Source organism: Physeter macrocephalus, chromosome 4 (genome assembly GCF_002837175.3).
Source record: "Physeter macrocephalus isolate SW-GA chromosome 4, ASM283717v5, whole genome shotgun sequence".
Lineage (NCBI taxonomy): Eukaryota > Metazoa > Chordata > Mammalia > Artiodactyla > Physeteridae > Physeter > Physeter macrocephalus.
This window is the reverse complement of record NC_041217.1, coordinates 62116566-62130189: the sequence shown is the minus strand read 5'-3', so window position 1 is coordinate 62130189 and position 13624 is coordinate 62116566. Positions and strand designations below refer to the sequence as shown.

Sequence of the window (13624 nt, the reverse complement as noted above, 5' to 3'; positions counted from 1 at the left end):
CTTAGGGCGTGTCTGGTTTTCTGCCGCTCAGCGGGCTGGTGGCGACACGTGAGGCTCCCGCAATCAGGAAAGACTGGGAGTCATTGCGATCGGAGGCGGCTGTCTCAGAACTGCTTGGCCCTGCCGGGAGGAGGCGCCACTCGCGATTGCAGGTGCCCGCGCTGGGGCAGCGATTCAACCTCACTCCGGTTGGCCGAGGAGAAAAAGGAGAAGGAAAGGGCCGGGCCGGGTCCCCGCCCCTCGCTCCCCGGATGGATGTGCCTGGCCCGGTGACACGGCGGGCGGCGGCGGCGGCCACCATGCTCCTGCGCACGGCTCGGGTCCCGCGCGAGTGCTGGTTCGTGCCCACCGCGCTGCTCTGCGCCTACGGCTTCTTCGCCAGCCTCAGGCCTTCCGAGCCCTTCCTGACCCCCTACCTGCTGGGGCCCGACAAGAACCTTACGGAGAGGGAGGTAGGCGCGGGGGGCGGGCGGGAGGTGGTTCGGCCGGCGCGGGGCGCGGGCGCCGAGATGTGCGGGAAAAGGTGAGAGCGGGCGGAGGGGATGTAGTTGAGGAAAGGAGGAGTGAGAAAGGCGCTCGAAACGCGGGAGCCATTCTGAGCAGAGATTGTTGAGTTTTCCCAGTTGGAAGGCGGCTCCGTGCTGGGCTCTGCCTTAATTCACACTGTTTTTCTGTCCTGCGTTGGATTGATAGGCCGTGTCTTAGGTGAAGGGCTCGAAATGCGGTTCGGGAAGCCCCAGTGCATGTGTGCTTCGGGCGATGTGCTGATGATGCTGTAATGGAACTTAACCTCACTCTGCTCCGACTGATCCAGCAGTTCCTGCTTGGGGGCAGGGCCGGGGGCCGGGGAGAGGAGAATATTTGGAGAAAAAAAGGGAAAACAGCAGGTTGTACTTTGGACATGGTAAAGGTTTAAATAAATATTTGCTGCCAGAAAGTAAGGAACCAGATGCTGAGTAACTCCTGCTTTCTGAAAAGATCTTCCCTCTACCTGCTGCACCCTCTTCCTTCCCCTACTTTGCATTGTTTACCCTTGAGAGATGGATGTGCTCAAATAAGGACCGTACAAGACGACAAGAACCCATCATCTTGTCTTGATTTTTGATTGGGCGAGACTGTGTCCAAGAATGCGCTTCCCACACACTCCCCCAACCCCACCTCCTGGGATAAAAGCAGATATTTAGATGGTATCACATAGTCGGCATTTAATTATAGTTTTTCTTGCGTTGTGAATTGTTGCTTCACGGATGTTAGTTTTGCTCCTTTCTGTTCTGCTGCGATGTTCAGAGTAATTGAGAGTACACAGTCCATGATCAAGAACTTTTTGCTGATTGACTTCCCCAGGAGGATTTATAAGTAAAGTACTTGAAGTGCATTGTGTACTTTTAAAATGTGTTTAACTCTTTAAAGTGTATGGTCAATCTCAACACCAGTTTTTTGAAAAAGAAAGACATTATATTAACTGAAAAAGGACTTAAACTCAAGCTGCTACCACAAAACCCAAATAAAGCAGATTCAGCATCCTCTTCCTTGAACACTACAAAGCAAGAAAGCTGAGGTCTGGTATTCCTTTCTGGAACGAAAGGGTGAAAGCTGAGTGGGCAAGTTGTTAGCTGTTCCTTTTTTCTTATGTCTACTTCTCCTCCCACCCTGCCTTCCTGCCCCAGCTGCTGTGAAGTACTCCTCCAATTTAAACCTTACTCTCTCCCCTGTGATTAGTAGTCACCTGTTTTGATTATCCCTGCATAACAGGTCAGAGCAGGATGTAATTAGTCATAGTCCAGTTTGTTGTTGCATTGCTCCTCCACTTTCAAGGGCACTTAACAGGGAAGGGGTTGAACTCTTGGTTGAGGATTTCATCTGAGTTTCCCACATTATCTCACCCCTAGCAGGTGGCACTGACTTTTACCCAACTTCAGATCTATTTCTCAGTCTTATGGACCACTCCACAAGGATCTGTAAGAGTTACTCATTACCTATTTGAATTACAGTATTTTTATTATTTTTTTTTTTTTTGCGGTACGTGGGCCTCTCACTGTTGTGGCCTCTCCCGTTGCGGAGCACAGGCTGGTACGCGGGCCTCTCACTGTTGTGGCCTCTCCCGTTGCGGAGCACAGGCTCCGGACGCGCAGGCTCAGCGGCCATGGCTCACGGGCCCAGCCGCACCGCGGCATGTGGGATCTTCCCGGATCGGGGCACGAACCCGTGTCCCCTGCATCAGCAGGCGGACTCTCAACCACTGCGCCACCAGGGAAGCCCATGAATTATAGTATTGGTTAAACACAATAATAAAGTGGAAAGGGCCAACTCTTGTGAACAGAATGATTCTCCAAGAAGAAAATTACTTCAGTAAATACAAAGAGAATGATTCTGGAGACCCACAGCAAACACCAAATCTGAAGTGTAGCCACTGAAGCAGAAATGATACTGTGAGCTGCTAACAATTAAAATTTCATGTGAACTGCCATGTGATCTGCACAGTTTGTGCACCTTGCCTGAAAGAGAAGCACACGGGGAGAGAAACATGCTCCCATTGTTGGTATTTGAAAGCCGAACTGTTTTGTACAAGTGCCCTGGGCAGAATTGCTGTGTGATGTGCCATCATGTGTCCTATCTTATCAGAAAGCTACCTAGGTGAGTGAAATATGTTCGGGGTGCATAGCAATAAAGCAGAGGTGCCAGGCCCAGGAAACATTTGCTGAATGTGTAACAAAAACATGACACACTTCTGTTACTGCAAATTAGATGAGGAAGAGGGCAGGGTTTGAAGAAAAATCCAGAAGTCTGGAAAGGGATGTCGTTTGTCTCTGAGGACCTCAGAATCATGGCCGATTCTGATGGTCGTGCACAGTATGGCTCTGTCCACCCTCTCTGGAACCCTAGGTTTTTTTAAAATCTCTAATAACTGAAATAAATAGGACAACTTGTTCTCCTTTCTGACTGCTTGTTTTCACCAATGTACAGTTATTTATTTATTTATTTAATATTACATGATTTTTAGGCAAAGCAAATGCCAAATCATGATCAGTCTATTTGTGTTGAATTTTGTATTTCCCTCAGGAGACTTTAGAAGGTCCAAGAGCAGTCATCTTAGATAGAGCTGTTGTTAACCAAGGCCAAAGACAAAAGGAGGAAAAAAAGGTCAGAATTTCCTCTTTCCACTCTCAAAGGATTTTTTTTTTCTTAGATTTCAGGAAAACCATTAACCTCTATCACTTTATAAATTTTAAACAGGTTAAAATTTGTATTTCAGTAGTTGAAAGCCAAACTTTTAATGAAATAGAGCTCTTTATCACCCCAAATTTTTTATCCTTTCATCTTTTTCAGCATGGGATTTGACATTCACTACCTTTCTTTGATATTTTTAAGACATTAAATTTAAAACTATTCTGCCTAATATTCAGAGCCTTACAGAATTTGGCTCTTATCTCCTAACACCCTTATCTCCCACTATATCCTTCTTCCCCTGCCTTCTACATGCCCAAGCTCCATCCACGTTAATCTTATAGTCATAAATCCAGTGTATCTAACTTTCTCATCCTTCAAGGTCCGTCTCAAAGGAGCAACCCCCCATATTTCCTAACTCCCTTGTCAATAATTTATGTGTATGTGCTCTTCACTAGGTTCAGAACTCCTAGAGAACTGAGGCTTCATTTTATTCTTTTTTTGTTTTTGTAATCTCCATACAGTTTGAAAACAGTGTTGTGCAAATAAGTGCTTACTAACTAGTTGTCTAATTGAAATGTGATTCTAAAATAAGGTGTAAATCTGAATTAGAGCTTAAAACTGAACAGCTGTTTTCCCTTGACTTTTGTCTCAGAAGAAAGCACAAACAAGCTCTGATCCAAAGAACTGTGAAAGGCACCTTAGAATAAAATTAGTTCCCTTTGCTCACACGGCAGATTTTACCTGAGATAAGAAGGTATCGTCCAGGCGTGGCCAATAAGAGTCTGTAACCTGTGCATTTTTGCATGTAGGAAGTTTCCCTTCAGCATTCAGAGTATCCATCAGAGAAGCATTTCCTGGTGTGACAGCTTCTCCTTGGAGGCATTGAGAGAGAAGGGATCTTCTGGAGACTTTTGGAGACACAGTGGCTAAGCTCTGCATATTGTCTGGTCTTCTCTCTTCATGAAAGCCCCATAAAAGCACCCCTGTGCAGGTTGAAAAAGCTGCTTAATGGCATTAGAAGTAAGCCTGGAACATAGTAGATGATCAACAGTAGTTTTCTGATTGAAGAAATGGGGCATTTTAGGGTGGTGGATTCAGAATATCTAGGTGCAGATCCTCCCTCAGCCGGTGACTAGCTGGGATAACTTTGAGCAATTTACGTAAGGCCTAGTTTCCTTGGTTGTAAGACAGAGATGATAAAAGCATCTCCTGGGGCTTCCCTGGTGGTGCAGTGGTTGAGAATCCGCCTGCTGATGCAGGGAACACGGGTTCGTGCCCCGGTCCGAGAAGATCCCACATGCCGCGGAGCGGCTGGGCCCGTGAGCCATGGCCGCTGAGCCTGTGCGTCCGGAGCCTGTGCTCCGCAACAAGAGAGGCCACAACAGTGAGAGGCCCGCGTACCACAAAAAAAAAAAAAAAAAAAAAGCATCTACCACTTAGCGTTGTTTGGATTAAATGAGGTCATATAGGTGAGGTGATTAGCATAGTGTGTGGTGTCAGTAGAGATGTACTATTATAATGCTGATAATGCTGTGGGAGGGACAGTCCTCTTGGGTTGATGTCTCTCCTAGGAGTAAATTCAGATTTCTTATTGAGAATAAGTTAAAGAGAACATATCTGGTCTTTTTCCCCTGCTTGCCTTTATTTTTGTTTCTACTTGGCATTGCTTTTCCTTATCTTCATTATGTAAACTGTGGTTTTTGTATTAGGAGTGGAATTAGACTCATAAGCATAAACACTTTAAATTGATAATTGAAAGGGTGAGGTTTATATAATGAAAACTTCACAGTTAATCGTTTGGGGACAACTAGTATTGAAGGGTTTATAACATGTCTAAGTGCAGACAGTATTACTGGAGTGAAGAATCAGCGAAAGTCCCAAGGGGTGTGGTGGGGAACCTATGGAAGGAAGGTATTTTTAAAGGGAAGGTGTGGTGGCTAACAGCTTTGTGGTATTATGTTGGGGAAAATGTGAAGGTAAAGAAATATGCAGAGTCAAACAGAGGAGGCAGTTTCACACTTAAGAAAACTGTAAGAGAATGAATAAAACTATAGGCAAAAAAGGAGTGGGAAGTTGCTAATGGAGCACACCTGTGAAAAGTCTGTAGGGAAGCCTTCACTCTTCACGCTTTTCATCTCGAGGTTACCCTTATCCCCTTTGGTTTTCTACTGAGAAGTCTCTGACCCTGTGTTATGTCAGCCGAGTGCACTTTGTTCCTCATTTGATAAAACTTACACACTTGTGAATAAGAATCATTTCTACAGTTCTCGATTATTCTTTCACGCACACATTCAGGCACAAGAAAGTTTCCTGGTAAATGGAGGTTGCTAGATGATTTGCCAACACAAATTAGACTGGAATTAATGAAGGTGACGCTATTAGACAAATCACTTTTGATATTCAGCCAGTCAGAAATCAAGTCTGGAATGTATTTCAGATTATGTTTTCCTTTTATAGTTGTTCTCTGCATTGGCAAATATTTTATAATAATTTACTAAAAATAAAATTTTTACTTTATTGTTCCTCTAAAACCTTAAAACAATTAGTTGGGTGAACTGAGGTATACATGAGAGTTCAAAAGTAAGTCAAACCCGAGGATTAGATTGCTCCATCACAAAGTATTTAGACTGTTAGTAAGACTACCTTTCAGAACACACTTAAAAACTGGGGCCACTGATCCAAACTTTGAAATGATCACTTATAAAACTGACTTACTTAAACCCCCAGTAACTTGCTAGTCTACGGGGTAGGTGTAAGAAGAGGGAAAAGTCTCCTACAATGATTGTTATTCGAAGAATGGGGACGACAGTTCAATTAATTTAATTTGTATTGTCCCAAGTGGTCTGTGTTTCAGCTTCAGTCCTTAAGTCTTTAAACCTATGAAAAAAGAGTAAGTGATTTACATGTACTCTCTCATTTAGTCCTTGCAAGAAACAACCCTAGGCTTTACTTCTCTTTTACTGATTATGGAGATTAAGGCTAAAAGGAACTAAAAAAAAAACTTGCTTAAAATCATACGGGGGCTTCCCTGGTGGCGCAGTGGTTGAGAGTCCGCCTGCCGATGCAGGGAACACGGGTTCGTGCCCCGGTCCGGGAAGATCCCACATGCCGTGGAGCGGCTAGGCCCGTGAGCTATGGCCGCTGAGCCTGCGCGTCCGGAGCCTGCGCTCCGCAACGGGAAAGGCCACACCAGTGAGAGGCCTGTGTACCACAAAAAAAAAAAAAAGAAAAAGAAAAAAAAATCATACGGCAAATGATAGAACAGAAATTCCAGCTGGGGTCTTCGTGGTTTAAATATTATTTCTACTATCTTCCAATGAAAAATTAATGAAAAAAAACCAAAACCTTCCATTTGTTTTTCATATTATAGACATACAAAAAGGAGGACATCAGAGTTGCTTATAATGCTACCATCCACAGATAGTTACTCTGTTAAGACTGTAGGACAGATTTACCTTCTTTATCTATTCATGTTACCCCAAAGAAATGAAACTTAAAATCAGAGAAACCTAATCAAACAGTAGGATCATGGCTCCCTGTTCTGTGGCTAGAAGTAAGAACTGACAATGATTCCAAAACATTTATTTGTTTCCAAAGCATTTATTGAGCCAAGTATCTTCCAGACAGTATGCGAGCTATTAGGTTGTGCAAATGAAAGTCAAGTCCACCCTGAAAGAACCTATAAAGCAATGGTTCTAAACTTTGGCTCATAATAAAATCTCCTGGGAGGTTTCTAAAAAATGCCTGCAGCAAGGCATCCACATTTTTTAAAGCACCTTGGGAGATGTGTAGCCATGGTTAAGAAGCAGTGCAATGGGGTAATTGAGGAGACTGACACATACAAAGCAGTATCAGGAGAGCTTTTTGGGTGTTGGGATACAAACACTATCAGCTGCAGCAAAGTCTTCCAGGATGAGGAAGGCGTTGAACTAGGCTTTGATGAATAGGGAAGATTTTATTAGGAAAAAGACGATGGGGTGGAAACGGAGAAGTATATTCCAAACAATTATCAGAATTGTTGTCAAGATTTCTTTGGTTGATAAAAATGAGACCTTTGAGGTACTGGTAGATTGTTTTATAAGAATAAATTGTTACGAATGTTCCAGGTCCTTTAAGATCACTAACGGGATTTTATCTTTTTTCTACCAGGTCTTCAATGAAATATATCCAGTATGGACTTACTCTTACCTGGTGCTGTTGTTTCCTGTGTTCCTTGCCACAGACTTCCTCCGTTATAAACCTGTTGTTCTGCTGCAGGGACTCAGCCTTATTGTTACATGGTTCATGCTGCTCTATGCCCAGGGACTGCTGGCCATTCAGTTCTTGGAATTCTTCTATGGCATTGCCACCGCCACTGAAATTGCCTATTACTCCTACATCTACAGCGTGGTAGACCTGAGCATGTACCAGAAAGTCACGAGTTACTGTCGAAGTGCCACCTTGGTGGGCTTCACAGTGGGCTCTGTCCTAGGGCAGATCCTCGTCTCAGTGGCAGGCTGGTCCCTATTCAGCCTGAATGTCATCTCTCTTACCTGTGTTTCTGTGGCTTTCGCTGTGGCCTGGTTTCTGCCTATGCCACAGAAGAGTCTTTTCTTTCACCATGTTCCTCCCTCCTGCCGGGGAGCAAATGGCGTCAAGGTACACAGTGGTGGCATTGCTACTGATACCTCAGCTTCTAACCACCTTCCGCAGTGGGAAGACGTTGAATCAAAAATCCCTCTAAATACAGAGGAGCCTCCCATGGAGGAACAGGTAAGCACAACCTTAAATGCCTGGTGGTTGCTACTCTGGGGTTAGACCAATGGTGAAAAAATAGACAGGAAAGTCCCTCAATTCATTTGGATTCTGGTTTTATCTTGAGTTGCTTCATTGGTTCATTAATTCATTCATTCAATATAACGTTGATTTATATTAGGGATGACAAATGTATTTTCCTCTGGAGTAAATGACCTCCAAAACTGGCACAACATTATATTGCTCATGTTGGAGATGTCTTAGAAGCCACAGCAATGTCTGTTTCTTCTTCATCTTTCTATCCTCAGAACTTGGTATGTAAAGGAAGCTCTAGAAAAACTTTTCCTAAATGAATAGGTGAAATGATTCCAATAAATGATGAATATCTGCTTCCAGTTTCTGAACTGACGTCCGAAGTATGTAAGGATAGGAATTTATCTTCCTCATCTGTGCTGAAAACTATGTGTGATACAGGCATACCTCAAGGATATTGTGGGTTTAGTTCCAGACCGCTGAGGTAAAGCAAATATTGTAATAAAGCAAGTCACACAATATTTTTGTTTCACAGTGCATATAAAAGTTATGTTTGCACTATACTGTAGTCTATTAAGTGTGCAATAGCATTATGTATAAAATAATAAACATACCTAAATTTAAAAATACATAATTGCCAAAAAATGCCAACCATCATCTGGGCCTTCAGCGAGTCATAATCTTTTTGCTGGTGGAGGGTCTTGCCACAGTCTTGTTGGCTGCTGACTGATCAGGGTGGTGGTTGCTGAAGGTTGGGGTGCTGTGGCAATGTCTTAAAATAAGACAACGGTGAAGTTTGCTGCATCGATTGACTCTTCCTTCAGGAATGATTTCTCTGCAGCATCAATGCTGTTTGATAGCATTTTACCCATAGTAGAATGTCTTTGAAAATTGGAGTCAATCCTCTTAAACCCTGCTTTATGAGCTAAGTTTATGTAATGGCGCTAAATTCTTGGTTGTCATTTCAACAGTCTTCACAGCATCTTTACCAGGAGTAGATTCCATCTCAAGAAACCACTTTCTTTGCTCATCCATTGGAAGCAGCTGCTTATCCATTCAAGTTTTATCATAAAATTGCAGCAATTCAGTCACAAATTCAGGTTTCACTTCTAATTCTAGTTTTTTTGCTATTTCCACCACATCTGCAGTTATTTCCTCCACTGAAGTCTTGAACCCCTCAAAGTCATCCATGAAACAAAAGTTTTACAACACATTGGTTTATCCTGACACATTTCGTTTATTTTTTATAATGTGATCACTGTCCACTAAATTGATTTTTTTTTTTTTTTGCGGTACGCAGGCCTGTCACTGTTGTGGCCTCTCCCGTTGCGGAGCACAGGCTCCGTCAAGAGTTGTGGCTCGCAGGCTCTAGATTGCAGCCTCAGTAGTTGTTGCATGTGGGCTTAGTTGCTCCACGTCATGTGGGATCTTCCCGGATCGGGGCACGAACCTGTGTCCCCTGCATCGGCAGGCGGACTCTCAACCACTGCGCCACCAGGGAAGCCCTAAATTGATTTTATTACCAACTAAGGAGTTGAAATCTAAAATTTAAAAAACTCTGTCCTAGACCATCTTGATATTTGTTATTTATAGATATGCAAAATGTCAGTACTTTATATGCTGAAGAATTATAAACTTTTAGAGTTAGAAGTGATTCTAACCACAAATCATAGAACAATCAGAGCATGTTAAAGGGACTTTAGATCACATCACCCTTTCATTTTAGAGATAAGGATTCAGATCCAACATTAGTGAGTCGTGCAAAATTACACACATGTACTCCTAAACATAATTTTAGAGCAGATATGAAATCCAATTCAATCGATACCTTGCTCCATGAAGTCTTTCACTGGGATAACAACATGGTCAGAACCATCATGTTGGCCATGGTGAGGTAAAATTAGGATTCAAGTCAGTTTCATGATCTCCTTGGCTCAGCTACCGACACCATGACAGGCAAGCAGTGCTGGTTGGCAGCTGTACAGCCCTAAAATACTGCTTGCTTTTCTTTGACAAGCTTGAAGGAAAATTAGAATGTAGATATTGGAGATCACAGTGCCATCTTAAGTTGACAAAGCCCATCAATGAACCATAAATGATAATCGTGGTAATTACAGTAAAGAAGAGTTCTAGATCAGTGGGTGGTTTTATCTTGACTTAAAAAGAGGGAAAATGAGGTAGAAGTCAAAGTGATAGCCCAGTCCACAAGTTACCTTAGAGTATTTGTAAATTGATTTTCAGAATGAGTCTACTGCTTTGGGGCAGAGGGTGCTGACCTTGCAGGAGGAGGAGCTGCCAAAGCCAGTGATTTTCTTTCCCAAACAGGCAACTGGACTCATTTTGTGCTTGGCATATAGTTGGACATGATTTTTTTTAAGTTGCTTATCCATTAGAAATGATGTAAATTAAACCAACTTTTTAGCACAGGGCTTGACATGAGATTAATGCTTAATAAATATCTGTTAATATAACTATACTTTTATTTGTAGACTGACACCTTTTACTATTAGGAAGCATTCTTTGTGTGTGTGTGTGTGTGTGTGTGTGTGTGTGTGTGTGTGTGTGTGTGTTTGAGTTCCATAAAACACAGACAGCAGCAAAATAAATGTTTTTATCTTGTACTCAGTATCATTTATAGAAGCAGAGTATAGTGGATTTTGAAGAAGGAAGGCAGTCCCCAGTACTAGTACTTACCAGCAGGGTGATCTTGGGCCAGTTTCTTAATTCTTTGCGACTTTTCGTTCCCTCATTCATATATCTACCTCATAGGGCTATTTCAAATATTAAATAAAGCCATGTAGAGCTTTCAAATTAGTATACATAAGTAAGTAGTCAATACATGGTAATTTCTATTATTATCTTTATCATTAGATATGAATAATCAAGAACAGCTTTGTACCTTCACTGTAGATCTTTATTTGTGGGGCTGTAAATTTCTCATTTTCCCTTTGAATTTGTTGAAGGTATTCTGGGCCTTATGAAAAGAGTTATGAGAGTCTGGTACTAATTCCATCACAAATTCTTTTTCTTTTTTTTTCTCTTTTTCTTTTTTACTTTTTGGTCACACCACGTGGCATTTGGTATCTTAGTTTCCCTGACCAGGGATGGAACCTGTGCCCGCTGCAGTGGAAGTGCGGAGTCTGAACTGCTGGACCACCAGGGAAGTCCCACAAATTCTTTTTCTTTAACTGAGTTTGTCTACCCCTAAATGTAGAGAGTGTTAAATCAGATGATCACTAAGCTTTACTTGACTCTAGAATCCTGAGTTTTGTGAGCTGATTGATGTGAAGGTACTCTGTCATTTTTCTTCTGTCTCCCAGGCATACCATGAACAACTTATCCTTTCCTCTCCAGTCCCCCATATATGTAGGGATACATAGAAGTAATTTAATTGCAATCATCAGCCCTTGATTTAAATCTTCATAGTCTAGGCATTAAACCCTAATTATCCCCTCCCCCTACATTTTCCTATTGTATGTAGAAGAAAATGCAAAATTCTCATCATGGCCTATAAAACCCCATACAATTTGGCTCCTTTCCAAACTCTCTGACCTTATCTCTTAATTGGGCTGAAACACATCAAGCTTGTTCCCACCTCAGAACTTCAAATCAGGAGATTTTGTCAGTCAGGACCGCCCTTCATTCTGATCTTCATGGCTGGTTCCTTTATGTCACTCAGGTCACAGCTCGGACATCGGCTTTTCAGAAAGCCATTTAACACTCTTAGCAATCATTACTCCATTCCAAAGTCACTTGCTAGCCCATTACCCTTTTTACTTTCTTCATAGTATTATTCCTACTATAAGCTCTCTTATATGTGTGTGTTTATCATCTGTCTCTCTTACTCCAGTGTAAATTTCGTAAGGGCAGGGACTTTCCTGCTGTATCACCCGTGTCTAGAACATTGCCAGACACATTGTATGGGCACTCAGGAACTATTTGTTGATTATGTTAATGAGTCATGGTAAATAGAATATAAGGGAAACCAACATTTATTGAGCACTTGCTACATACTGAATAATGCTTATCTAGTTCTTGCAATAACCTGTTGAAGTAAGCATTAATTTCCATTTTACTGTAAAAAGCCTAAAATTCAGAAATTTTTCTCATCTGAGTGTAGACGAGTATGCTGCTGATTCATCATCTCAGCTCCCATTTGTTTTGACCTGGCCAAAATCTTATATTCATTATCTCATTCTTATTAAAACTACTATTATTAAAACTCTATGATATAGGTATCACTGTCTCCGTTTTACAGGTGAGGGAACTGGAGCTCTACTGATTTTATTTAAAAGATTCATACTTAATTTTTTAAGTAAACAATACAGAAAACTACATAAAAAGAAGTCAAAATAATCTGAACTGCTGGGTGCAAAGATTACCACTGTTAATATTTTAGTGCCCTTTCTAAATATCACTGTTTGTACAGATTTTATAGTAAATGAAATTATAATCTACATGTAGGTTTATAACTTTATGGTTTTTTTACTCAGTGTTAATTCAAGACTGATCTTTCTTTCTTTTCATGTCAGAATAGCCTTCAGAATCCAAAGAATTGAAACCATAATGGTGAAAATGACTGGTGGGAGGTTTGTGTTGGGCAGTATTCTGCCTTTCTCACCAGGCTGGCCCTGAGCACTAAAAGCCAGAATCAGAAAGACTTGTGTGAAGGACAAAGTCTGTCTTTTGACCCTCCCCATTTTTTTCTCATTTGTGGTCACAGCTTTTCCCTCTGGATATCTCCAGTTGGACCCCTGCCAACGAATATGTCTGAGTTGGGATGGAGGGGAGAGAGTATGTAGCCGTATATGGCTGTACCCCCTCCCTTTTGCAGCTCAATGCCCTTGAAGCTCAGATAGGTGTTATCTCCCCTGAAAAAGAGTAGCCAAAGGCAGGTCTCTGTGCCAATTCTTAAAAGGTTTCCAATGCCCCTGAACTAGGGCTTATGAACTAGGGCTCTTCGAGATACCAGGCAAAGGCAAGAATGAGTATTCTTGGAACAAGATAAGTGCACAGCAGTCCAGAGCAGGACAGAGTGTCCCAGAAGCCTTTTATGTTGGAAGAGAACTTTATCATTGCAGATTCTTAAGTACACTTGAAAGCACCTTCTTCTGTGCTATTGTTCTTGTTTCCTTTGCTTTGAATGTTGTTCTTAATTGTTTATCTATTCTAATCTTATCTATCTCCCAAAGCCTGTCTCAAACACCAGTTCTTCCATGATACATATTTTGGTTCCTTTTCCTTGAAACCAGATGTACTATATTTGTCCCCATTGGTTAAGGCTCATTGTATATGTTTTTACTATGTTTTGAGTAATGAAATATCAATATCTGAGAAAATAATGATAGTCTTCCTTTCATCATGAAAAAAATGTTCATTGTTTACAGCAAGAATTAGGATTGTGTCCTTCAACAGCACAACAAAAGAAGCAAACTTATTCTCAAGTTTCCATCCTAGCTATTGGCTTGATGATAGACAAATCTCCCTCTGCATATAACTGAGCTAAGAAAAGAGTAGCATTTAACTTGGTATTATAAACACCTGACTATACCTATTAAAAGGTTCTATTTAAAGAAGTGGGGGCTTCCCTGGTGGCGCAGTAGTTGCGCGTCCACCTGCCGATGCAGGGGAACCGGGTTCGCGCCCCGGTCTGGGAGGATCCCACATGCCGCGGAGCGGCTGGGCCCGT

The 13624-nt window shown here is 41.9% G+C and overlaps 1 protein-coding gene across 2 annotated transcripts in view; it reads left to right on the top strand.

Moving 5' to 3' along the window:
• The first annotated feature begins 74 nt into the window (after positions 1–74).
• The window catches only part of SLC19A2 (solute carrier family 19 member 2), a 23683-nt gene continuing 10133 nt past the window's right edge, over positions 75–13624 (top strand). Inside the window, exons 1-3 of one of the 2 annotated variants that reach the window (XM_055084236.1) lie at positions 75–452; positions 3061–3141; positions 7318–7920. In XM_055084236.1, coding sequence (XP_054940211.1) covers positions 252–452; positions 3061–3141; positions 7318–7920 — 885 coding nt within the window. In that variant the 5' untranslated portion in view covers positions 75–251. The remainder of the gene's footprint in view (positions 453–3060; positions 3142–7317; positions 7921–13624) is intronic. The other variant, XM_007102048.4, reaches the window with a different exon arrangement.